This window comes from Callithrix jacchus, chromosome 3, assembly GCF_049354715.1.
Source record: "Callithrix jacchus isolate 240 chromosome 3, calJac240_pri, whole genome shotgun sequence".
Lineage (NCBI taxonomy): Eukaryota > Metazoa > Chordata > Mammalia > Primates > Cebidae > Callithrix > Callithrix jacchus.
This window is the reverse complement of record NC_133504.1, coordinates 192,302,447-192,329,224: the sequence shown is the minus strand read 5'-3', so window position 1 is coordinate 192,329,224 and position 26,778 is coordinate 192,302,447. Positions and strand designations below refer to the sequence as shown.

The window sequence follows — 26,778 nt, the reverse complement described above, 5'->3', positions numbered from 1 at the left end:
CCTGCCAGCCAGTGACCTACAGGCACAGACCCAGCCACAGGCCCATTAGCCGGAGACCTACGGGCACAGACCCAGCCACACTCCCGCCAGCTGGTGGCCAGGACGTCCCAAGACACCTTTCTGATGCCTGCCTGGTCTCCAGGCATCAGGATGAGTGACCGTGATGCCTAGTGCACAGAGGCCTCGGTTTTCCAAGACACGGCCTTATGTTGCTCCCGGCAGGACCGCAGAGTTCAAGAGGGAGCCATGGGAGGCGCCAGACACAGGCCGCCCCTGCGTGTCTGTGGCCACAAAGAAGGCTGGAGTAGAAGTACCCGTGCCCTGACACACAGCAGGGATGCCCTGTGCACACACGGAAGGGCCAGGGCACGTCCCACGGCCTCACGTGGCACACATACCCGCAATCCTGGATGTGATGTAAGATATGTCCAGGTCACCCTTGGCGTAACTGGAATTAAAAAGAAGAGAACTTGGTTATGATGAGAAACACTCTGTAGTGAAGTCACAGGGCTGAAGCTAATGCCTGAGGCCTGGAGAAGCTGTGGAGCTCTCACTGTGGAGGCTGCATCTCATGAGGAGCGTGTGGGCAGGTTCCTGGGTATGTGTGCGCTGCAGAACTGACCCCTAGAAAAGTGGATGGAAATGAGAGCCTGCAGGTAGTGGCGGTGTGGGTGAGACAGGAGGGATGTCCGCTGTCTGGCTGTCCCCTCCCCTGTGCCCTCCAGGGAGGCACGCCCAGGAGGCTGGGAGAAGGCCAGCAACACCGGTGGAAGGAGGGGGCCGGAGAGCAGAGGTCGCCTGGACGGTGGTCACAGGTCGTGCCAGGCTCCAGGGTGCCTCCTGGGCCTGGTGTTCGTAGCAGTGGAAAGCCAGCAGAAGCCACTGGAGGCAGAGAGGACCCCTGCCCCCAACCAAGTGTCTGGGGACCCCCTGCTGTGGCCACAGCCAACTCTCTGCAGAGGAGCCTGCCTCCCAGGGCAGAGCGGGCTGGAAACTGCGGGCACGGGACGGCCGGGCTGGGAGCAACCGCAGCTGGGCTGATCACAGAAGGGCCATCCCCATCAGGGCTAAGCCCGGGAGTCGGAGAGAAATCCCAGAAGAAGGTCCAGAGAGATGAATAACCCAAACGCACACGACCAAACTGTGACATGAAAGCGGCCGTGTGCTCAAATGTTTCAAAAGCTTGTCTAAACCCAAGGGGCAGGTGCGGACTTAGGACGTGGGTCTTCCTCAGCAACAAGGGAAGGTGGGAGGGAGGCACGTGAGCCTGGTGCTCAAGCACTTTGTAGCACAGGATGCCGGGCAAGAGACAAGCAGGCCACACCAAGCGTAGCTACTGGACCCATTATCTCACCACCGGGAGAAAAACAAAAACGGGCCGAGCACAGTGGCTCACACCTGTAACCCTAGCACTCTGAGAGACTGAGGCACGGAGATCACCTGAGGTCAGGAGTTCCAGACCACCCTGGCCAACATGGTAAAACCCCCGCTCCCCAGCACCACAGGAGGCAGAGGCCAGCACAGGGAGCTGACATGCCTTGAGCAAAGGTGGGCGCTGTGAGCCACGGACCATCACATGTCTCACCCACCCCTGCAGCCTGAGGAGGCATGGAACTGGCTGTGCTGGCCTCGGGCATGTGTGCAGGGTGTGTGTGTGTGTTAGGGCTGAACCGAACGCTGACAGGAGAGAAACTAGGCCCTGGAACACCAGGCACCAGGGCAGCCAGGGCTTCACGGTCACCCCGGGTCCCTACTCTTGGACTTGTCCATGGGGAGAGCCAGAAATGCAAATGAATTCACTGTCCTTTTTTGGGGGGCAGGATTTTGCTCTGTCACCCAGGCTGGAGTGCAGTGGTGCCATCCCACCTCACTGCAGCCACAAGCTCCTGGTCTCAAGCGATCTTCCCACCTTGGCCCCCAGTGCAGCACGCCACTTCACCCAGCTAATCTTTTATTTTTGTTGAGACAGGATCTTGCTGTGTTGTCCAGGCTGGTCTCAAACTCCTATCTTCAACGGATCCTCCCTCCTCAGCCTCCCAAAGTGCTGGGATTACATGAGCCACTGTGTTCGGCCACCTCATGAGCCTCCAGGCCCAGCCAGAACTCACTGTGGTTTCTAAGTCAACGAACACGAGTCTAGGCAGCTTTATCTGCCTCAAGCACATGGCGTGAACAGAAGGCAGATTCAAACGGCAGGCCTGCCCTCAGCTGGGACCTGGGAGTGTTGGGAGGGTTCCCACTGTCCCCTGACGAAAAAGTGGCAGCTGGCTGTGCCCGAGTGCTGTGCACACAGCGCACGCTCAAGCCAAACTGCGTCCTCTGGGGCCTGGGACCCATGGGTCCCAGCAGAGCCGTTTCTAGAACCGGCCCCTGGGGCCTTAGACTTCCATCAGACAGCAGCTCCCACCATCCTCACAGCTGCTGGGGAGGGGAGTGTGGGCTGGAGACCCCCAGGGAGGACCGTGGGAGCTGTGCCCGGACCCTGGATGCCCCACACGCCTCCTGCCTCTGCTGACTCCATTCTGCCCCATCCCCACAATCCACTGTGGCTGTGGAGACCATGAGTCTGCTGGGAAATCAGGCAGCTGGGGGTGCTACGGGACACAGCATCCATCCCTTTCCTCCAACGCTGAAAGTGGCCACTCCTAGTGACTTTCACACATGGCTTTGCCGTGCATCCTCTCTGTCCGTTCCCACTCTGATCCCAACATCGCTGTTGCCCAGATGACGCTCGAGAGTCTCTTGTCCCCCCTGGGGCAAGGCCAGTCCGGCTGCGCTTCACATGCAGTACCACCAGCCAGGACCCTGCAGGAGCCACAGCCCTGGGCCCAGTGGGCAGTGGGCTGGCCCCTGACAGATGGAGCTTCCTCTGATCTTCCGTCAGCCACAACTCAGGCAGGCGACCTCACAGAGGAGGTGGCCACGGGTGCGAGCGAGCTCACGCCCTGCTCTGGGGACATGCAGGCCCACTAAGAACAGGTTTGTCTCTACAAAAGGTTGCACAGACATGAGGCACACAGTCAATGGCACCAGAGCCAAACGTGCAGCACACATGGACACACACAGCTCACACAGGCACTCGTACACATGCTGACACGTGCACACAGCTCACACACAGGACTCGTACACATGCTGATGCGTGCACACTGCTCACACAGGCACTCGTACACATACTAACACATGCACAGCTCACGCACAGGGACTCATACACATGCTGACACGTGCACACAGCTCACACACAGGGACTCGTACACATGCTGATGCGTGCACACTGCTCACACAGGCACTCGTACACATGCTGACACATGCACACAGCTCACACACAGGGACTCGTACACATGCTGACACATGCACACAGCTCACACACAGGGACTCGTACACATGCTGACACGTGCACACAGCTCACACACAGGGACTCGTACACATGCTGATGCGTGCACACAGCTCACACACAGGGACTCGTACACGTGCTGATGCGTGCACACTGCTCACACAGGCACTCATATACATGCTGACACGTGCACACAGCTCACACACAGGGACTCGTACACGTGCTGATGCGTGCACACTGCTCACACAGGCACTCATATACATGCTGACACGTGCACACAGCTCACACACAGGGACTCGTACACGTGCTGATGCGTGCACACTGCTCACACAGGCACTCATATACATGCTGACACGTGCACACAGCTCACACACAGGGACTCGTACACGTGCTGATGCGTGCACACTGCTCACACAGGCACTCATATACATGCTGACACGTGCACACAGCTCACACACAGGGACTCGTACAAATGCTGATGCGTGCACACAGCTCACACAGGCACTCATATACATGTTGACACGTGCACACAGCTCACACACAGGGACTCGTACACATGCTGATGTGTGCACACAGCTCACACAGGCACTCATACATGCTGACACATGCACACAACTCACACACAGGGACTCGTACACATGCTGACGCGTGCACACAGCTCATACACAGGGACTCATACACATGCTGACACATGCACACAGCTCACACACAGGGACTCGTACACATGCTGACACATGCACACAGCTCACAGGCACTCGTACACATGCTGACACGTGCACACAGCTCACACTCAGGCACTCGTACACATGCTGACACGTGCACACAGCTCACACAGGCACTCGTACACATGCTGACACGTGCACACAGCTCACACAGGCACTCGTACACATGTTGACACGTGCACACAGCTCACACAGGCACTCGTACACATGCTGACATGTGCACACAGCTCACACTCAGGCACTCATACACATGCTGACATGCGCACACAGGTCACACACAGGCACTTGTACACATGCTGACACGTGCACAGCTCACACTCAGGCACTCGTACACATGACACGTGCACACAGCTCACACAGGCACTCGTACACATGCTGACACGTGCACACAGCTCACACAGGCACTCGTACACATGCTGACACGTGCACACAGCTCACACAGGCACTCGTACACATGCTGACACGTGCACACAGCTCACACAGGCACTCGTACACATGACACGTGCACACAGCTCACACAGGCACTCGTACACATGCTGACACGTGCACACAGCTCACACAGGCACTCGTACACATGACACGTGCACACAGCTCACACAGGCACTCGTACACATGCTGACACGTGCACACAGCTCACACAGGCACTCGTACACATGCTGACACGTGCACACAGCTCACACAGGCACTCGTACACATGCTGACACGTGCACACAGCTCACACTCAGGCCCTTGTACACATGACACGTGCACACAGCTCACACAGGCACTGGTACACATGCTGACACGTGCACACAGCTCACAGGCACTGGTACACATGCTGACACGTGCACACAGCTCACAGTTCACAGACACACAGGCACTCCTACACACACCGACATGTGCATGGATCACAGGCACTCGTACACATGCACACAGCTCACATATGCACACATGCTCACATGCACATGCTTGTACACACGAATGCACATGTGCACTCAATACAGTCTCACAGCTCACATGAGCACTCAAGCACCAGCACTCACACACATGCCCATGTCATCTGTACACACACACAAGTATTCACACACATGCATGTTCATAATGCCCATGTCCTCACACGGTCACAGACATATGCTTACACACAGGCACACATGCACCCAATATCACACGTGCAAAGATGCTGGGCCACATGCCGGCACAAGTGCACACGTCTACCTGGTGCTGAGGACACAAAACAGTGATCACCACAGCACAAAGGAAAGAACAAAGGAACATGGCAGAAGGTGTTGCCGGCTGGAAAGAATGCAGTGCCCATGACGGCTGCATGTGGCTCCTGTGTGACAGGCGCCAACGCAGCCCAGCTCCAAGGTTGGTTCCTGACACAGCGGATGCCCTTGAGCTGGTGCATCCGCAGGGACAGACGAGCAGCCAGTGTGCTCCTGGGCATCCAGCTCCTCCAGAAAAGGCAGCACACAGACTCCACGACAGAGGGGCTGCACTCTGGAACACTTCTAGTGTGCTGTGAGCAGAGGCTGCCAGGCCTGTGGGCCGATGTCGGGGGCCAGGGCCACCCCCACAGAGACATGCCCTCCGATGGCCCGCCCACCCAGAGGAAGACTTCCTCCCACCACACGCTCAGACCCACCCACTTGGCCCAAGTCTGAGTCACGAGGGCTTTAACTCAGGGGACTGCCTCAGTTAGGCATCACCACAGCTGTTTCACCCAATTTGCAGCAAACAGTCCCAGGAGCAGCCCAGGAGCACCCAGTGTGAGCGGCGCCATCACAGCAAGTGGAGGGTGGACCCAGGGGTCTCCACAGCAGGGCCCTGCCCCACAGGGGTCAAAGGAAAGAGAGCTGCCTGGCTCGGGGTGCTGGGCCCATTCCGACTCCCTGGGAGAAGGGGGTGATGCTGTCCCATGCCTCGGGGGCTCCTGTGGAGCCTGATGGCCAGCTGTTCCACCGCAGATGGGGAGCGAGAACGGGGACTGAGCCTGGAACGAGCACAGCAGGTCCAGGGCCCTGGGGCCTCACACTTACTTGGCAACAGACTGTATGACCTTGGACGAGGTGTCCCTGAGGTTGGTGAAAAGCCGCTCCGTCCCACCCCGCAGAATGTCCAGGAAGCCGCCATAGGGCTGGTCATACTCCGCCAGGGCCAGGCCTGCAGGGAGATAGTCTCAGCGGGCCACAGGTGCTCTGTCCCACCTCCCCATGTGCACGATGCCAGGTGGCATGGCCAAGCCCCCAACCCACACACCCCCAACAGCAAGCCAGGCTGCAGCACTGGCAGATCTGACCCCTCAGCCTTTCCAGAGACCCACGAAGTGGCCAATCTGGGTGCGGAGGGCTATGTGGCTGCCTCAGCACAGCTTGGGCTGGAAATCTGTCTGCCAGGACAGGCCAGCCTCACCGCCACAGCTTCAAGTCACCACCACCATAGACAGGAACACAGGGTGGCAGCCCCTGAGCTGGAGGGTCCTGGGAGTGAGGTCTTCACAGGCGGCTTTGGTGGCATGAGTCAGTGTTAAAAAAAAAAAAGTGAAACCCTGTCTCTACTAAATATACAAAAGTAGCTGGGCGTGGTGGCGCGCACCTGTAATCTTAGCTACTTGGGAGGCCGAGGCAGAATTGCTTGAACCATGGAGTTGGAGGTCGCAGTGAGCTGAGATCGTACCACTGCACTCCAGCCTGGACGACAGACCAAAACTCCATCTTAAAAAACAACAATAAAAAACAAAGAAAAAACAGGCCAGGCACGGTGGCTCACACCTGCAATCCCAGCACTTTGGGAGGCTGAGGCAGGCAGATCATGAGGTCAAGAGATCAAGACCATCCTGGCCAAATGGTGAAACCCTTTCTCTACTAAAAATACAAAATTAGCCAGGCGTGGTGGTGCAGGCCTGTAATCCCAGCTACTTGGAAGGCTGAGGCAGGAGAAACACTTGAACCCAGGAGGTGGAGGCTGTAGTGAGCCAAGACTGCGCCACTGCACTCCAGCCTGGTGGTAGAGTGAGACTCCATCTCAAAAAGAAACAAACAAAAAACCCCACCTTACCAATGTCCCTCTCGCAGACAGGAGACAGAGGACCCCACCTGACCAACGTCCCTCTCACAGACAGGACACAGAGGACCCCACCCGACCAACAACCCTCTTGCAGACAGGAGACAGAGGACCCCACCTGACCAACATCCCTCTCGCAGACAGGAGGCAGAGGCCCAGGCAGCATGAAGCAGACGGAGGCCCCACAGAACCCGGCACTCGAGGACTCACCCTCCCTCCAGCCAGCAGAGACCCAGCCAGCTGCGCCTGCAGGACCCACTGTGTGGCCTGGGTGCCCCAAACATGGGGCTGAGTCCCTCCCTGGGAGGCAGAGCTGAAGGACCCAGGCGAGCCCTCCCACACGTCAGCAGGGATGTGGGGTGAGGTTGGGAGGGGTCAGGGCCATGTAGAGCTACACACTTAGCCACTGCCTGTCGGGACCATGCCCTCAGTGGCTCCCCCTGGAACCTTACGGAGCACTCCCAGGGCCAGCACAGAGTGCCAAGGGCATGCAGCGTCTGTCTCCCAGGGCCGGCTCCACCCCTCACCGGCTGAGGGCCCTCCAGGGACACCCAGGCCCATCACAGGCGTCTGTTCCTCACGAAGCGGAAGGAACCACCTCACACCAGTAGAACTGTCTCCCCGACCACCCTCGGCTGTGCAATGCGGTTCCTGCACCCCGGCCTCAGGGTCACTGCTGCAGTAAAGGGTTCATCTTGCCCGCAGCAGGCCTGGCCCTTCGTCCCCAGCTCCTGGGAAGGAACCTGGGGTGCCCTCTCACTCCCCAAAAGAGGTGTGTTTCCCTGGGGCCTTGGGCTGTGCCAGACACTACGATGTGATAAACGCTGCTGTCTCCTCAGCCATGGTGCAGGCTGCCTTCCCAACAGGCGCTGCTGTACAGAACCCCTGAGTGAGGCCTTTTCCCTGGGCTAGCTGGAGTCTGACTCCTATCCCCCTTCTGACCGGCACTGAGACACCAGCTTTGCTGAGTCCTGTGAGCCCCAGTGAACCATGGAACCCGAAGGTGGGCCCAGGGACTCCAACCGTGAGAGGAGGCCCCAGGAGGGAAGGCCCTTGGCCTCCGCCCTGATGTCCCGCAGGTGCCTGGGTAGCAGCAGAAGCCAGGGATGGGTGGCGGGCGCAGGACAGGGCACTCACCTCCACCGTAGCCACTGCCTGCGGGGCCCACGGGAGGGGGTGGCCCCCGGGACAGTGCGGCGCTCCCGTAGCCTCCATTCTGCTCCAGGAGCTGTGACAATGAAAACGCAGAGGTCAGGGCTCTAAACCGACATCTCACGCCTGCCCACATGGTGGAGAGGCACAGCACGGGCACCCTTAGAGCCCATCTTCTGCCCACCTACAACACAGTGCAAGGGAGGCACTGCCCACAGGCCAAAGCCTCGGCTGGAGCTCCAGAAACAAAACCACACACGCACTCGGGGAGTGGACACTCAGTCATTTGGAGGAAGCGAGGTCGGCCTCACTCAGGGCCGCTGGGGGTCGGGCATTTGGAGGAAGTGGGGTCGGCCTCACTCGGGGCAGCTGGGGGTCGGGCATTTGGAGGAAGTGGGGTTGGCCTCATACGGAGGCGCCACGGCCACCCAGCGCTCCAGCCCAGCTTTCAAGATTCTTGGGCTGCACATTGTTCCTCTTCATCCTCTGCTTCTTCCCAGTCTGTACAACCATCATTTTTTCTTTTTTGGAGACGGAGTCTCGTTCTGTCACCCAGGCTGGAGTGAAGTGGCACAATCTCAGCTCACTGCAGCCTCTGCCTCCTAACCCGCACCATCTTAGGCAGACACGTGGCCTGTCTGTCCTGGGACGTTCCATCACTTCAGGTTCTGGGTTCTGAAGGCCACCCCGTGGGGCTCACTGCCTCCCGGGGACAGTATTTTCATCTCACTGTAAGCTCAGCCCCATCATGGACTGTTTTCTTGGGGCCTGAGCAGGGGTCTTATGTTTGTCCCTGAGGGCCCCATCACTAGTGGCCTGTCTGCCCATCAGCCCAGCGGCACCTCCTCCTGCCCCACAGAGAACTGCTCCAGCCTGCCAGAAGAAGCGTGAGGCCCGCACCTCCCTGCCAGCCCACTGTCGTCCATGACCTCCGGGGAGTCGACAGGCATTTTCCGTAGAGCCACCGAGGCAGGAGGACGCCAGGCCCAGGCTGCCCTGCTGAAGAGCAAGGCCGCCCAGGAGTGCTTTCCATCTGCTGCTCTCTGACTGGCCCCAGGGAAGCTGCTGAGAGGTCACCAGCGACACCAACTCTCCCACCTCAGAGCGCCCCACACCTCAAAATGCTCCCCATATCCAGCATCGGGTGTCCCTCCCTCCGCTGGTGCACTCACCACGATGGCCACCAGACAGAGGAACCACAGCCTCTCCCCACCTGTGCCTGGCATCCTGGGGCTCCCTTGCTCCAAGGCCTCCACCCCCATGCAGCCCCCACAGGAACTGCAAACCCTCCACTCAGCCCAGACGGTCCTCCCCACACAGGAACTGCAAACCCTCCACTCAGCCCAGACCATCCTTCCTCCACAGGAACTGCAAACTCTCCACTCAGCCCAGACCGTCCTTATCCCACAGGAACTGCAAACCCTCCACTCAGCCCAGACCGTCCTTATCCCACAGGAACTGCAAACTCTCCACTCAGCCCAGACCGTCCTTATCCCACAGGAACTGCAAACCCTCCACTCAGCCCAGACCGTCCTTATCCCACAGGAACTGCAAACCCTCCACTCAGCCCAGACCGTCCTTATCCCACAGGAACTGCAAACCCTTCACTCAGCCCAGACGGTCCTCCCTACACAGGAACTGCAAACCCTCCACTCAGCCCAGACTGTCCTTCCTCCACAGGAACTGCAAACCCTCCACTCAGCCCAGACCGTCCTTATCCCACAGGAACTGCAAACCCTTCACTCAGCCCAGACGGTCCTCCCTACACAGGAACTGCAAACCCTCCACTCAGCCCAGACTGTCCTTCCTCCACAGGAACTGCAAACCCTCCACTCAGCCCAGACCGTCCTTATCCCACAGGAACTGCAAACCCTCCACTCAGCCCAGACCGTCCTTATCCCACAGGAACTGCAAACCCTTCACTCAGCCCAGACGGTCCTCCCTACACAGGAACTGCAAACCCTCCACTCAGCCCAGACTGTCCTTCCTCCACAGGAACTGCAAACCCTCCACTCAGCCCAGACCGTCCTTATCCCACAGGAACTGCAAACCCTTCACTCAGCCCAGACGGTCCTCCCTACACAGGAACTGCAAACCCTCCACTCAGCCCAGATTGTCCTTCCTCCACAGGAACTGCAAACCCTCCACTCAGCCCAGACCGTCCTTATCCCACAGGAACTGCAAACCCTTCACTCAGCCCAGACGGTCCTCCCTACACAGGAACTGCAAACCCTCCACTCAGCCCAGATCGTCCTTATCCCACAGGAACTGCAAACCCTCCACTCAGCCCAGATCGTCCTTCCTCCACAGGAACTGCAAACCCTCCACTCAGCCCAGACCATCCTTATCCCACAGGAACTGCAAACCCTCCACTCAGCCCAGACCGTCCTTATCCCACAGGAACTGCAAACCCTCCACTCAGCCCAGACCGTCCTTATCCCACAGGAACTGCAAACCCTCCACTCAGCCCAGACCGTCCTCCCCACACAGGAACTGCAAACCCTCCACTCAGCCCAGACTGTCCTTCCTCCACAGGAACTGCAAACCCTCCACTCAGCCCAGACCGTCCTTATCCCACAGGAACTGCAAACCCTTCACTCAGCCCAGACGGTCCTCCCTACACAGGAACTGCAAACCCTCCACTCAGCCCAGACTGTCCTTCCTCCACAGGAACTGCAAACCCTCCACTCAGCCCAGACCGTCCTTATCCCACAGGAACTGCAAACCCTCCACTCAGCCCAGACCGTCCTTATCCCACAGGAACTGCAAACCCTTCACTCAGCCCAGACGGTCCTCCCTACACAGGAACTGCAAACCCTCCACTCAGCCCAGACTGTCCTTCCTCCACAGGAACTGCAAACCCTCCACTCAGCCCAGACCGTCCTTATCCCACAGGAACTGCAAACCCTTCACTCAGCCCAGACGGTCCTCCCTACACAGGAACTGCAAACCCTCCACTCAGCCCAGATTGTCCTTCCTCCACAGGAACTGCAAACCCTCCACTCAGCCCAGACCGTCCTTATCCCACAGGAACTGCAAACCCTTCACTCAGCCCAGACGGTCCTCCCTACACAGGAACTGCAAACCCTCCACTCAGCCCAGATCGTCCTTATCCCACAGGAACTGCAAACCCTCCACTCAGCCCAGATCGTCCTTCCTCCACAGGAACTGCAAACCCTCCACTCAGCCCAGACCATCCTTATCCCACAGGAACTGCAAACCCTCCACTCAGCCCAGACCGTCCTTATCCCACAGGAACTGCAAACCCTCCACTCAGCCCAGACCGTCCTTATCCCACAGGAACTGCAAACCCTCCACTCAGCCCAGACCGTCCTTATCCCACAGGAACTGCAAACCCTCCACTCAGCCCAGACCGTCCTTATCCCACAGGAACTGCAAACCCTCCACTCAGCCCAGACCGTCCTCCCCACACAGGAACTGCAAACCCTCCACTCAGCCCAGACCGTCCTTATCCCACAGGAACTGCAAACCCTCCACTCAGCCCAGACTGTCCTTATCCCACAGGAACTGCAAACCCTCCACTCAGCCCAGACCGTCCTTATCCCACAGGAACTGCAAACCGTCCACTCAGCCCAGACTGTCCTTATCCCACAGGAACTGCAAACCCTCCACTCAGCCCAGACCGTCCTTATCCCACAGGAACTGCAAACCTTCCGCTCAGCCCAGCCCATCCTTATCCTACAGGAACTGCAAACCCTCCACTCAGCCCAGACCGTCCTCCCCACACAGGAACTGCAAACCTTCCACTCAGCCCAGCCCATCCTTATCCTACAGGAACTGCAAACCCTCCACTCAGCCTGGACTTTCCTCCCCACCAGAAACTGCAAACCCTTCACTCAGCCCAGACCATGCTTTTCCCACAGGCTCCCATCCTCAGACAGGGACTCAGGCAGTAACTGTGACCTTCCCTCCCTGTGCTCCACACCCACTGCCTGGGCCACTGCAATGGCTGAAAAGGGGACAAAACGCAGGAGCCAAGAGTCCTGGGTCCTTGGACACAGACCCCTCTGAGGGCCGCAGCAGGGCCCTGCGTGACCTGACCTAGTCCCTGAGCTGGGATGCCCGGGGGCCTGCCTACTCCCCATGAGGGCCGGGTGGCGCATCTGCTCTGCCTCGAGGGTCTGGTGATGGAGACGGTACTCTCTGTCCACGGCTAGGTCAGAAAAGACCCTGAGAGCATCTTCTGGACATGTGCTGCTGCCTCCCAGGCCTCATACTTACACAAAGCACGCAGCCCTGCTGGCCTGTCTCCCAGCCCGCAGGCCCTGATGCTGCCGGCAGCCACAGGTGCCCAGGAAAGGATCCTGGCCAGGCACAGCCCTGAGATGACTGCAACCAGGAGGCCTGGAGCTGAGGGCCAACTGAGCTGGCCTGGAGATGGGGCCCCAGAAACAGACGCAGTGGTGACTCATGCCACCCCAGGAGGCCCGGAGCTGAGGGCCAGCTGAGCTGGCCTGGAGATGGGGCCCCAGAAACACAGACGCAGGAGCAACTCACACCACCCCGTCAGGGGAAGAATCCAGAAAAGTGCTTGTAGAACTCAAGGCCAGAGGAGTGTGTGCAGAGTGTGAAGACCTTGGTGATGGCCCCAGCGTGTCCCCGGGTCTCGGCCCTGGGCTTTGGTGGGGCCCCTGCTCCTGCAGGGACGCAGGGCCCTCAAGAGCTGTGGCTCCACACGAAGTGGGCAGGGACCTCCAGGGTGCAGGGTCCAGATAAAGCGGGGGAGATGTGGGACTCATGGGTACATCGCTCACCTCTGTGATAGGAGACTTGGGGTTCACATTGCGGGCGGCCGCGATCTCCTGCAGCTGATGCACCACCTCAGCGATGGACAGCCGCTCCTCTGGGTTCACCTGCAGCATGGCGCCTGTGGCAGAAGCACAGCGTGTGCTCGGCCCCACGGTTCCCCAGGGCCAGCACCCCTTGCACTGGCAGAGGTCACAGACCACCAGAGGCCACTCCCTCTACACACATCAGTGACTTCAGAGACAAGGAGGGAGCAGCAAAAAAAAGAAAAACCAAACAAAATGATCAAAACCCATCACTCAGAGCACCGCACATTCACCAGCAGGGTGGTCAGCGGGGGAGCTCTGTGGAAGCCACCCCCAGGGACATGTCAAAACCACGGTGATGGGTGGGGTGAGGAGCGCCGCAGGCTGGGCGGGCCTCCAGAGCGAGGCGAGGTCTGTGCTACGGGGTCTTGCCCCATGGACGCATCCCAGCGGGACTTACGGATGAGGCTGTGGAAGACCGTGTACTGCGTGTCGTGCGGGGGGATTGAGTACTTCCCGTTGACTATTCGAAGTTTCGCTCCATCTTCAAAAGGGTGCTGCCGGAAGCAGAGCAGGTACAAGATGCAGCCCAGGGCCTGCGGGGGGACCAGGGGTGATGCTGAGGATGGTGGGGAGGGCAGGGCTGATGCCTAGTACACGGGGAGCGCAGGGGGGATGCTGAGGCTGGTAGGGAGGGCAGGGCTGATGCCTAGTCCACGGGGAGTACAGGGGGGATGCTGAGGCTGGTGGGGAGGGCAAGGCTGATGCCTAGTCCACGGGGAGCGCAGGGGGGATGCTGAGGCTGGTGGGGAGGGCAGTGGTGACCCCTGGGCCTGCGGGTATGTATGAGGGCACGAGATGAGCACTGGAGACATGGAGACTGGCCGAGGGGCGGCTCCTCCCTTGGGGATCCCAGGGGTACAGTCGGTGGTGACACAAGCATGGCCTGGCTGTGTGGAGCTGGCAGCAGCGCTTCCCATGGCCCAGGGAAGCCCAGATGCTCCACCTTTATTCATCACAAAGAACTGTCCAGGCAACAGTGCTAAAGGGACTCCAGGCTCTTCAGATGAAAGGTTCCTTTCACAATTCCAGTGTTTCCACACTCATGCACTGAGGATCATGGGCCGGTGGGACCAGCACAGACCCCACAGTGTACTGCGTGAGGGGCAGGCGCCCGTCCCATCCTCGACAACAGCGAGCCCCACATTTCCGACCGGGGTATAGGGCACGGGGCAGACGCTGCAAGAAGCCGCCGCCTCCATCCACTCAGGGTTTTCACAGAACTGGCCTTCAACAGTCAGCGGTTTATCGTCACTCAATTTTCATGTGAGCCCAGAGAAGGGACTGGTGATCATTTCATTGTCACCAGAACCCCAGGCCGAGCAAGAGCAGGCCAGGAGTGTCCTCGTGTGGGACGGGCAGAAGGCCAGTCACAGGGTTGGGCCAAGAACACAAACAATGACCTTCCACACCTCAAAGGACAGAGGGCCTCCCTCTGCAGCCCCACACGCTGTGATTCTTAGGCAAACACACTACGGAGGACCGAGCACCCCACCTGGTGGCTGAATGATGGGGTGAAGGGACGTCAAAGAACCAGAGGGCAGGGCACCCACCACGCGTGGCCACCCTTGGTCAACGGGGACATGGCCTTAGAGATGTGCAGGGAAAAGGGAGGACACAGGAGACCACCCTGCCCATCAGGCCTAGCCCTCACCCTGGCCCGGCTCTGAACAGGGGAGCTGAGCCTGTCAAGGCTGGGGTGAGGCAGGGACGGGCTGAGGGAAACCTCAGGCAGACCCAGACACACAGGCTCTAAGCCAACCCAGCTGCACAGGACACTCCGACTGCTACTCAGTTCATCCCATTAGAAGCAGTCGCGGTTGGGCAGGGTGCAGTGGCCCAAGCCTGTAATCCCAGCATTTTGGGAGGCTAAGGCCGTGGACTGCTTGAGCTCAGGAGTTTGACACCAGCCTGGGCAACACGGTAAGACCACATCTTCTAACAAAAATACAAAAATATAGCTGGGCACAATAGTATGCACCTGTGGTCCCAACTTGGGAGGCTGAGGTGGGAGGATCCCTTGAACCCAGGGGGTGGGGGTTGCAGTGAGCTTGAGCGGAGGTTGCACCAGTGCACTGGGTGACAGAGGAAGACCCTGACTCCAACAAAAACAAAAATGACAAAAAAAAAAAAAAAAAAAAAAACGTAGTCACAGTGATTCTTAAGGAAAGCAAAAAGAAAAGGGAGAGGAGGGGAGCGGGCGCCAAGGAGGCAGGCCGGTTCTGAGTGGCAGGTGCCCGGTCCACACTGCCTCAGGCCGAGTTGGGGCTTGCAGAGCCAGGAACGACCACTGAGGGGCGCCAGACCTCACCCAGATATCCTGCTTCTCGCCGATGGGGAAGTTCGAATACAAGTCTATGATTTCCGGCGTCCTGTACATTGGCGTCGTATTCCTCGTGATCTGAAAAAACAACATTTCTAAGGGAAAGGCACATCCCACAAACAACACGTTTTATGTTGCATCACTTCGTGCGGCTTTCCAAATGCACAGCAGACCAGGGAGCAGTCCGCCCCGCACACTGTGGGGTGACACTGAGGCCCCGCGATGACCTCGGCCCGCCCAGTCCCACCTCCGCCGTTCATCTTTGGACTCAGCTCGTGCCTTAGCAGGACCGAGTCATTCACCTTCAATCTCCCACGGCCTCCTGGCTTCACGGCACAAGGCACCCACATCTTCGCCTGCCGTGTACCAATTCTGCTTGCTGAGAAGGGTGTGTGCCACCTCACCTGGCACAGGGGCCCCACTCCAGAGTGGCTGTGCCCAGAGCCCCAGGGCACAAGACGGGCACAGGGGGAGGACACCGCCCACTAGATTCACCTGACTGGCTCAAGGTTAATAGGTGAGAGCCTCAGCAACATGTGGGGGCACTTTGAGAGGCAGGGGCTGGGGCCGCACAACCGTGAGGAATAGTGAATCTCGTGTACGGCAGACACACAAACCCCACCCTCCCTGAGGCCGGAACCGTCAGCTACAAATGCAAGACCCGAGAGCAAGAAAGCCCTAGTGCAGACAGCACACCTAACTCCTCCAGCTCCAAGACAGGGTGAGAGCAGGTCACGTGTGCAGGAGACGCGCATCTACCACCCGCCTCTGGAGAAAGGAGCTTGGGAGGAGTGCCAAGGACTCGAGGGGCTCAGAGGAAGGAGGAGCTGTGAGAGAACATGGATGGGGCCACCCTGTGTTCTTAGCTCCACTTCTCTGTATTTTTTAGAGTAGTTGAGGGCAACAGTCTGTTCATATAAATAGGCAGATAAGCCCAAATGCATTTCACGTGAGTAACGGAACCACGACGGAGGAGGAAATGAACCCCAAGACTTCTGTGGGCAACCCTCAACAGCCTGTCCTCAGCCTCGGTGGCAGGTCGGGGGAGAAGGCTCCAGGCGAGCCCTGGACCTTGTAGGGTCCGTCTCCTCGGTGCCAGGGCAGGTGGTCCTGGGTCTGTGGGCTGTGCGGATGCTGGCCAGGCCCTCACTGAGGAGGGACCGTGGCCCCATGGTCGTGCTAGAACTGCAGGTGCAAGGCCCATGGCTCTGCCCTGAGGACAGTGTGTGCTGTGTGGGTGTGAGCACCGTGTACTGTGCACAGCATGTGGGCTCAGAGGGCCTGGGGGGCTCCTGGCCTCCGTCCTCAGACGCTCCCTGCCCCCACCATTCCTCATTATTTTCTGTTCTGCATGTTTTGTACAAGTTATGTGCATTTCTTATACAGTGCAAGTTACCTGCAGACAAATGCAGAGGTTGCAATTGAGTAGCCTGGGGAGACTGCGGAAAGGATGTCCCTGACCCCAGCAGCACCTGGGTCCCACAGCCTGTACTGCTGCCCATCCCGGAAACCCCTGCCCAGCAGCCAGCGCCAAAGGCAGCTCTGCTGGGTGCCTGCCTCCTTTTGGTCTGAGTCTGTCCCTCAGGGGTGCGAGGACCCATCCAGGCTGCCACAGGATGCATCTGTTCATGCCCAGAGGACACGCCACCCAGTCTCTCATGCAGATACAGTGCTAAGTGATTTTATAAGAAAGTTAGCCATTTTGTGTTTTAAAAGATAAGAGAGTTCTGGAGATTGATGGTGAACAACTCTGCAGATGTGTTTCTGCCACTGAGCCACCCATTTACAATGGCCACACTGATAAAACACTGTTATGCACATCTTACCACTATCAAAAAATCCCAGAAAAAATAGCCCTGCAACATTCAGAGGCGGGTTTGGGAGGAGGACGGAGGTGAAATGCGGTGTTCCACGTTTCAGGATGTCGACCTGGGGGACGGATGTGAAATGTGGTGTTCCACGTTTCAGGATGTCAGCCTAGGGGGACGGATGTGAAATGGGGTGTTCCACGTTTCAGGATGTCAGCCTAGGGGGACGGAGGTGAAATGCGGTGTTCCACGTCTCAGGTTGTCAGCCTAGGGGGACGGAGGTGAAATGCGGTGTTCCACGTTTCAGGATGTCAGCCTAGGGGGATGGAGGTGAAATGCGGTGTTCCACGTTTCAGGATGTCAGCCTAGGGGGACGGAGGTGAAATGCGGTGTTCCACGTCCACATTTCAGGATGTCAGCCTGGGGGGACAGAGGTGAAATGCGGTGTTCCACGTTTCAGGATGTCAGCCTAGGGGGACGGAGGTGAAATGCGGTGTTCCACGTCCACATTTCAGGATGTCAGCCTGGGGGGACAGAGGTGAAATGCGGTGTTCCACGTTTCAGGATGTCAGCCTAGGGGGACAGAGGTGAAATGCGGTGTTCCACGTTTCAGGATGTCAGCCTAGGGGGACGGAGGTGAAATGCGGTGTTCCACGTTTCAGGATGTCAGCCTAGGGGGACGGAGGTGAAATGCGGTGTTCCACGTTTCAGGATGTCAGCCTAGGGGGACGGATGTGAAATGCGGTGTTCCACGTTTCAGGATGTCAGCCTAGGGGGACGGATGTGAAATGCGGTGTTCCACGTTTCAGGATGTCAGCCTAGGGGGACGGATGTGAAATGCGGTGTTCCACATTTCAGGATGTCAGCCTAGGGGGACGGAGGTGAAATGCGGTGTTCCACGTCCACATTTCAGGATGTCAGCCTGGGGGGACGGATGTGAAATGCGGTGTTCCACGTTTCAAGATGTCAGCCTAGGGGGACGGAGGTGAAATGCAGTGTTCCACGTTTCAGGATGTCAGCCTAGGGGGACGGAGGTGAAATGCGGTGCTCCACGTCCACATTTCAGGATGTCAGCCTAGGGGGACGGAGGTGAAATGCGGTGTTCCACGTTTCAGGATGTCAGCCTAGGGGGACGGAGGTGAAGTGCGGTGTTCCACATTTCAGGATGTCAGCCTTGGGGGACAGATGTGAAATGCGGTGTTCCACGTCCACATTTCAGGAAGTCAGCCTTGGGGGACGGATGTGAAATGCGGTGTTCCACGTCCACATTTCAGGATGTCAGCCTGGGGGATGGATGTGAAATGCGGTGTTCCACGTTTCAGGATGTCAGCCTTGGGGGATGGATGTGAAATGCGGTGTTCCACGTCCACATTTCAGGGTGTCAGCCTAGGGGGATGGTGGTGAAATGTGGTGTTCCACGTTTCAGGATGTTGGCCTGGGGGGACAGAGGCGAAATTCGGTGTTCCACGTTTCAGGATGCGGCACCTGACCGGGACTCGGATGTTGGCCTGGGGGACGGATGTGAAACGCGGTGTTCCACGTTTCAGGGCATGGCAGCTGACCGGGCGTGGATGTCAGCCTTAGGGGATAGAGGTGAAATGCAGTGTTCCACGTTTCAGAATGTCGGCCTTGGGGGACAAAGGTGAAATGCGGTGTTCCACTTTTCACGATGCGGCACCTGACCAGGACTCCGATGTAGGCGTGGGGGATGCTGCTGAGGTTCTGGCTCCAGGATGGCTGCAGGTCCCCACTCAAAACACCACGGCAGCAAGCAGAGTGCTCAGGGTGCAGACCCCAGGGAGGGCCGGCTTCCCCAGCACAGGCCCTGCTCAGCCCACCCAGCAGGGAATACAGCACTCAGGGCGAGGAACACAGAGAGGGCCGGCTTCCCCCAGCACAGGCCCTGCTCAGCTCACCTCTTCCTCCACCAGGGCTCGCCTCTGCGCACTCCAGCTGTAGTCAGGGTAGTGAGAGATGGTCGTGGCGCTGCCAAAGTCACACAGCTTGATGGTCCCTTGGTTACTAACTAACAAATTCTCAACCTGTAAAATTCCAGAAGACAAGCCTGTGAACCTGATGTGGACAGAGACACTTCAGGGAAAAACGAACGGGTGTGAGACACAGCCAGGGCCCTTCCCAGACAGCCCTCACCCAGGGCCACAGCTGCCGGGTACCCTCCAGCACCTCCCACTCATGGACACAGCCAGCTCTGTACTGGCCAGCAAGGGGTGCAGGGGCCGCTCTAGGCCTATGCAGAGGGGCTCTGGCAGGCAGAGGGGCCCAGACCAAGAAGCAGGCCCCGAGGGGCTGAGGAATTTCACAGAGGTCAGTAAAGGGGTCTTCCTCAAACGTGTCTTAAATTACTTATGATCAAATATAATGTGTGTAATTCAGAAAAATAAAAGCAGAAAATCAAAAAAACCAACCATAACTCAAGGAAAGATAACTCAATTAATAATGTGGCACATGAGGCTGGGTGTGGTGCCTCACGCCTGCGATCCCAGCACTTTGGGAGGCCGAGGCGGGAGGATCGCATGAGGTCGGGAGTTCAAGACCAGCCTGGCTAACGTGCTGAAATCCAGTCTCTACAAAAATACAAAAATTAGCCAGTGTGGTAGTGGGTGCCTGTAGTCCCAGCTACTCGGGAGGCTGAGGCAGGAAAATCCCATGAACCTAGGAGGTGGAGGCTACAGTGAACCAAGATCGTGCCACTGCACTCCAGCCTGGGCAACAGAGAGAGACTCCCTCTCAAAAAATAAAATAAAAAATGTATATTGAGACACAAAGAAGCAGAAAGGGCCCCATAATGGTGAAGTCACGTTATAGCCCATCATGCAGCTCTGGCAGGCCCAAGAGGGTATCCAGCGAGCACACTGAGAGGCCACAGACGTCAGCGGCTGCACGCACGACAGGGCAGCAACGTGGCACTCAGTCCAGCCGCCAGCACCGGGTGACCACCAGAACAAAGGAGAAAGCCTCATCCCCAGCTCACACAGTCAGGGAAGCCTCAGCCCCAGCTCACATAGTCAGGGAAGCCTCAGCCCCAGCTCACACAGTCAGGGAAGCCTCAGCTCCAACTTTAAGGCAAACCACAGCTCTCTCGGCAGATGGCCCACAGGAGCTCCTCCTGAGCTAGGGAAGGAGTGGCTTCCTCAACAAGATACAGATATCAGACATGGAGGAGGCCAGCACAGGCATCCCCTCTGGAGAGAAAGAGCTGTGCCAGCACAGGGCTCCGGGAAGGCAGCATGACCACCACAGATGGAAGGTGCTCGGCATGCATGTGGCCAGCACAGGTTCCCACAGGCAGCGAGGGGAAGGCAGACACTCCCCCAGAGGATGCCCAGGTTCTGACGAGCCAGCCTCATCGACAGGAGAAAAATGCAAACTAAGGCCACGGGCACCCTGGACAGGCTGAGGGAGCAGCACCCACCATGCCCCAGGCGGGCAAAGCGTGGAATCGCAGCATCCGAGAGTGCAGAGGACGCCCAGGGTTGGCTGCAGATGCCCTCCGACCACAGAACCCTGCAGGCCCCTGTCCTACAGAGAACACCTGTTCCATGGACCAGCAAGCTGGACGGGCTGTCCATAGGTGCAGACAGGAGGGCTCGTCGTGAACAAGAGAAGGAAACGGACACACATGCTACCCACGGCAGACCACAGGGAACCCAGTGAAGCCCATGCCCACCATGGGCCTGTGAGGTAGTGCGGGACACACGTGGAACAGGGCTGAGCAAGAGAATCAAATGCAGAGTGGGGCCTGGCTCTACCCACAGGACATCCAGGGGAGAAAAGATGAGCGCCTCTGGCTCGGATGCAGACCACACAGAGGGAAGCAGCAGCAGCGCGCAGTGCCTGAGGCCCAGGAGCGCCCTCGCCCCCACACAGGCACCCGTGCCCACTTACAGCCAGTAGAGATGAAGCACGGGGCTGGCACGTGGGGCATGCACTGCCTGCCCCTCCGCAGACAGCCACCCAGACTCCTGCAGCAGAGGACGAGGGACATGCCCAGACTCCTGCAGCAGAGGACACGGGACCCACCCAGACTCCTGCAGCGGAGGACACGGGACCCGCCCAGACTCCTGCAGCGGAGGACACGGGACCCGCCCAGACTCCTGCAGCGGAGGACACGGGACCCGCCCAGACTCCTGCAGCGGAGGACACGGGACCCGCCCAGACTCCTGCAGCGGAGGACACGGGACCCGCCCAGACTCCTGCAGCGGAGGACACGGGACCCGCCCAGACTCCTGCAGCGGAGGACTCAGGATGCTCCCAGACTCCCAGGGGAATGCGGGGCTGCAGTGCGGCCCGGGCTCCTGCCACAGAGCCATGGAACAGCAGCAAAGACCAGTGCTGTGAAGTGCGGGGCTGGCTCACAAACAGATTGTTCATGAACTTTAACCTTCTGTTTCTGTTTTCCTTAAAATACACACAAGCACCATTACACAATCCATCACACTTCAAAAACGTGAAGCAGGAGGGTCTCGGTGCCACTGACAGTCTCCTCAGGAAGAACTAGCCAGATGGCCAACGGGACCATCCACGGGCAGCACCTGCCGGGCCTGTAGCCCCGAAGCCCCTTCTCGCCAGAATGGGGCCTCAGGCACATCTATTTCTGGAAACCAGGGGTCTTGTTTACAACCTTGAAGAACCTTCCCTCAAAAGCAACCCTGTGTGCTGGGCACAATGTGTTTTTAGAAAAGGAAAGAAGAAACAGAAGGAAGAGAGGGAGGAAGGGGAGGAGCAGGAGCAAAAGGGCCTCAGGCATGGCTGGGGGAGGCTCCAGGATGGTGCCCACAGGCTTCTGCCCTGGGGCATCTGTCCAGCCGGTCACCTTACACCCTGGCTTTCTAGGCCCTCTGAGGTCAGGGGACAAATGAAAAACGCCATACGTATCCATAATGAAAATCTGCGTGAAGACCCATTTGCTATAAAGTAGGAGCACACAGCGAAGCAGGGAAAAGGCAGCCGTAACCAGAGACATGCAGAGTGAAACTCCCACCAGAGACCAGGTCCTGGTGGGCTGACAAGGAACGAGCTGTGCAGGAAAAGCAGCTCAGCCTGGCCACCCAAGGCTTGGGGAACCCATTCAGGGCACACAAGGAGAGCCATGGCCTCGGGCCCCCCACCCAGGGCACATGAGGAGAGCCACGGCCTTGTGTCCTCCACCCAGGCACACAAAGGGAGCCACAGCCTTGTGCCCCCCTACCCAGAGCACGTGAGGAGAGCCAGGGTGCTCTCGGGCCTCCTAGGCACCTACAAGCCTCCTGGCTCCTAGGCACCAGATGCTGGAGGGGAGGCGGGGCCTAGGCGGCCCCACGGACACACACAAGCCAATGCACTAGGTGTAGGTGGACAAAAGGACATGGCTCCCACCTCGAGTCACATGAGGTCAATTACTCTGGACACAGACCAGGTGGATTTCAGCTCCTGGGAGGAGAGGCTAAGGTGGGTGCTGGGAGCAGGACCTGAAACACAGCTCTGTGCTCCACAAGAGACACCACGGGGCTGTGGCCTCACTGGCCCCCTTGTCCCCTTGGCCTGAGCAGTGTTAGGGAGCCAAGGCCAGCACAGGGCATCCTCCATGAGCTGTGGCCAAAGGCATCACTCTAGATTAAAGAGGTCTGAGAGCAGCTGCACTTTGGGAAAACCAGGGAAGGCTGAGAACGGGAGAGCAAGAGACGGTGCTCCGTTCCACACACCTCACTGTGGATAATGGCATCTAAATCACATAAGGAATGTCCTGGCCGGGCACGGTGGCTCACACCTGTAATCCCAGCACTGTGGGAGGCCGAGGCGGGTGGATCACAAGGTCAGGAGTTCGAGACCATCCTGGCCAACATGGTGAAACCCCCTCTCTACTAAAACTACAAAAGTTAGCCAGGTATGGTGTCAGGAACCTATAGTCCCAGCTACCCAGGAGGCTGAGGCAGGAGAATCGCTTGAACTTGGGAAGCAGAGGCTGTAATGAGCCAAGATTGAGTCACTGCGCTCCAGCCTAGGTGACAGAGCAAGACTCTGTCTCAATTAAAAAAAAAGAGAGAACTGTCCTCACATCCCCAAAGACATGGACAAAAGTATCTGGGAGCGAAGAGGCTTTAAACTCTTCAGCAGGCCGGGCACAGTGGCCCACACCTGGAATCCCAGCAGTTTTGGAGGCTGAGGCAGGTGGATCACTTGAGCTCAGGAGTTCGAGACCAACCTGGCAACGTGGTGAAACCCCATCTCTACTGAAAATACAAAAACGAGGCAGGCGTGATGTGCGCCTGTGGTCCCAGCTACTCCGGAGGCTGAGGTGGGAGGACCGCTGGGCCCAGTTGGTGGAGGCAACAATGAGGCTTGTTAGTGCCGCTGCACTCCAGCCTGGGCTGCATAGCCAGGCTCTGACTCAAAAAGACCCCCAAAAACCTCTTCAGCAAAGCAACTGCTTCAGCCAGGAACACGGGGCCACCATGGGGAGGGCAGGGCCGCTGTGAGGAGAAGAGAATGGGGCGCCGTGAGGAGGATGGGGCCACTGTGAGGAGCACAGGGCCACCATGGGCAGACTGGGCACAGGCTTCATCACGAAGTCCTGGGTTTTTTAAAAGACACCACAGCAGGAGTGAAAACTGGGCCCCAAACCAGAAGACGCCTTCGGCACAGGTGACGTTTAAGATGATGAGAACACATCAGCTGTCCCAACGCACCAAACACACGAACCGGTGGGAAAAACTTTTTAAAAGGCAAGAAACAAAAAGAAGTTGACTGAAGAGCGAGGCTGCAGTGACTTGAGCAAACACTGAACTTCATTAATATCAGGAAAAGGCAAATCACAAGCCATCAGCCTGCACCACCCACCAGGCCAGCCCAAATCAACAGAGGCAACTCCAGCACAGACAGCCCACAGGGTGGGAGTGTCCTCGGTGGGGCTGTGCGGGGTGGGAGTGTCCTCGGTGGGGCTGTGGGGGGGTGGGAGTGTCCTCGGTGGGGCTGTGGGAGTGTCCTCGGTGGGGCTGTGTGGGGTGGGAGTGTCCTCGGTGGGGCTGTGGGAGTGTCCTCGGTGGGGCTGTGTGGGCTGGGAGTGTCCTCGGTGGGGCTGTGTGGGGTGGGAGTGTCCTCGGTGGCGCTGTGGGAGTGTCCTCGGTGGGGCTGTGTGGGGTGGGAGTGTCCTCGGTGGGGCTGTGGGAGTGTCCTCGGTGGGGCTGTGCGGGGTGTGAGTGTCCTCGGTGGGGCTGTGCGGGGTGTGAGTGTCCTCGGTGGGGCTGTGGGGCAGTGGGAGTATCCTCGGTGGGGCTGTGGGGTGGTGGGAGTGTCCTCGGTGGGGCTGTGTGAGGTGGGAGTGTCCTCGGCGGGGCTGTGGGGGGTGGGAGTGCCCTCGGCGGGGCTGTGGGGGGTGGGAGTGCCCTCGGCGGGGCTGTGGGGTGGTGGGAGTGCCCTCGGCGGGGCTGTGTGAGGTGGGAGTGTCCTCGGCGGGGCTGTGTGAGGTGGGAGTGTCCTCGGCGGGGCTGTGTGAGGTGGGAGTGTCCTCGGCGGGGCTGTGTGAGGTGGGAGTGTCCTCGGCGGGGCTGTGGGGGGTGGGAGTGCCCTCGGTGGGGCTGTGTGGGGTGGGAGTGTCCTCGGTGGGGCTGTGTAGGGTGGGAGTGTCCCCGGTGGGGCTGTGTGGGGTGGGAGTGTCCCCGGTGGGGCTGTGTGGGGTGGGAGTGTCCTCGGCGGGGCTGTGGGGGGTGGGAGTGTCCTCGGTGGGGCTGTGTGGGGTGGGAGTGTCCTCGGTGGGGCTGTGTGGGGTGGGAGTGTCCTCGGCGGGGCTGTGGGGGGTGGGAGTGCCCTCGGTGGGGCTGTGTGGGGTGGGAGTGTCCTCGGCGGGGCTGTGGGGGGTGGGAGTGCCCTCGGCGGGGCTGTGGGGGGTGGGAGTGCCCTCGGTGGGGCTGTGGGGGGTGGGAGTGTCCTCGGCGGGGCTGTGGGGGGTGGGAGTGCCCTCGGCGGGGCTGTGGGGGGGTGGGAGTGTCCTCGGCGGGGCTGTGGGGGGTGGGAGTGCCCTCGGTGGGGCTGTGGGGGGTGGGAGTGCCCTTGGTGGGGCTGTGGGAAGCAGCCATGTCACACGGAAAACCATATGGTGCCAGCGGCTGCAAGGAGCACAGGCCCAGCCCCAGCCCAGAGCAGCTTCGTGGTGGTGTGGTGGGCAGGGCGGCCCTTTACATGCGGCCAGTGGCTCACACCCACATAATGGCAATCCCCGGATACCACGCCTTGGAGAAACCCATGGTGACAGGAGAGGTGGGCAGGGAGTCTGCCCGTGAACAGAATGGGAGCTGCAGTGGGGGAACAGTCATGAAGTGCAGGGAGCTCCTCTCAAGCTGAACAGATAAGGGGTCCAGCCACCCCCCCGTCAAGTGCCTGAGACAGGGCCAGGCAGAGGAGCACCCAGCTTCCTCCGGGATCCAAGAGGAGCCGCTGCAGGGTCCAAGACTGCCCAGGGGCCAAGGAATGGGGACAGAGTGACCAGGAGTGGGGGGCTAGGGCTGACACCACTGGGGGGGGGTTGTGTAGGAGTGGGGGGCCCAAACTGACACCACTGGTGAGCAGCCTTGTCCGCAGCTCCCCACAGAGATGGGAGTGAGCAAGCGCCCAGCATGGGGACCTGGATTTCCAGACGGAAGCTCCAGGCTGTGAACACCCCCATCAGGAGTGAAGGGCCCTCGCATGGAGGTGGGTCCATCCCCACTGTGGGCAAAGGCCTGTGAGACAGGCGGTAATTCTCTTCAGGCTGGAAAGGCAGTTTCTGGAAGATCCGCCTCCACTGTTGAGAAGCTCATCTTCTCTGGTGAAAAGACACAGCCTCATCTGCCACACATCCACCTCCTCACCACGGAGACCCATGCATGGAGGCTGAGCAGCTGGAGTCGGGAGTGGGGGCCACTACCCTGAGGTCCTGGTGGATGATGGGAGTGGGGCTGCTACCTTGAGGTCCCGGTGGATGATGGGTGGGGAGTGTGGCCAGTACCTGAGGTCCCGGTGGATGATGGGTGGGGAGTGGAGCCACTACCCTGAGGTCCCGGTGGGTGATGGGTGGGGAGTGGGGCTGCTACCTTGAGGTCCCGGTGGGTGATGGGTGGGGAGTGTGGCCAGTACCTGAGGTCCCGGTGGATGATGGGTGGGGAGTGGAGCCACTACCCTGAGGTCCCAGTGGGTGATGGGTGGGGAGTGGGGCTGCTACCTTGAGGTCCCGGTGGGTGATGGGTGGGGAGTGTGGCCAGTACCTGAGGTCCTGGTGGATGATGGGTGGGGAGTGGAGCCACTACCCTGAGGTCCCGGTGGGTGATGGGTGGGGAGTGGGGCTGCTACCTTGAGGTCCCAGTGGATGATGGGTGGGGAGTGTGACCAGTACCCTGAGGTCCCAGTGGATGATGGGTGGGGAGTGGAGCCGCTACCCTGAGGTCCCGGTGGGTGATGGGTGGGGAGTGGGGCCACTATCCTGAGGTCCCAGTGGATGATGGGTGGGGAGTGGAGCCGCTACCCTGAGGTCCCGGTGGGTGATGGGTGGGGAGTGGGGCCGCTACCCTGAGGTCCC

At 59.2% G+C, this 26,778-nt stretch overlaps 1 protein-coding gene across 8 annotated transcripts in view; it reads right to left on the bottom strand.

Annotated features, from left to right (window-relative positions):
* The window catches only part of GAK (cyclin G associated kinase), a 103,555-nt gene that overhangs the window by 46,678 nt on the left and 30,099 nt on the right, over positions 1–26,778 (bottom strand). For 6 of the 8 annotated variants that reach the window (XM_078367749.1, XM_078367751.1, XM_054253568.2 and 3 more), the window contains exons 6-12: positions 19,148–19,273; positions 15,412–15,501; positions 13,501–13,636; positions 13,023–13,135; positions 8,233–8,323; positions 6,072–6,195; positions 399–448 (exon numbers count right to left, since the gene is read on the bottom strand). In XM_078367749.1, the coding sequence (XP_078223875.1) occupies positions 399–448; positions 6,072–6,195; positions 8,233–8,323; positions 13,023–13,135; positions 13,501–13,636; positions 15,412–15,501; positions 19,148–19,273 (730 nt within the window). The remainder of the gene's footprint in view (positions 1–398; positions 449–6,071; positions 6,196–8,232; positions 8,324–13,022; positions 13,136–13,500; positions 13,637–15,411; positions 15,502–19,147; positions 19,274–26,778) is intronic. The other 2 variants (XM_078367752.1, XM_078367748.1) reach the window with 1 other exon arrangement.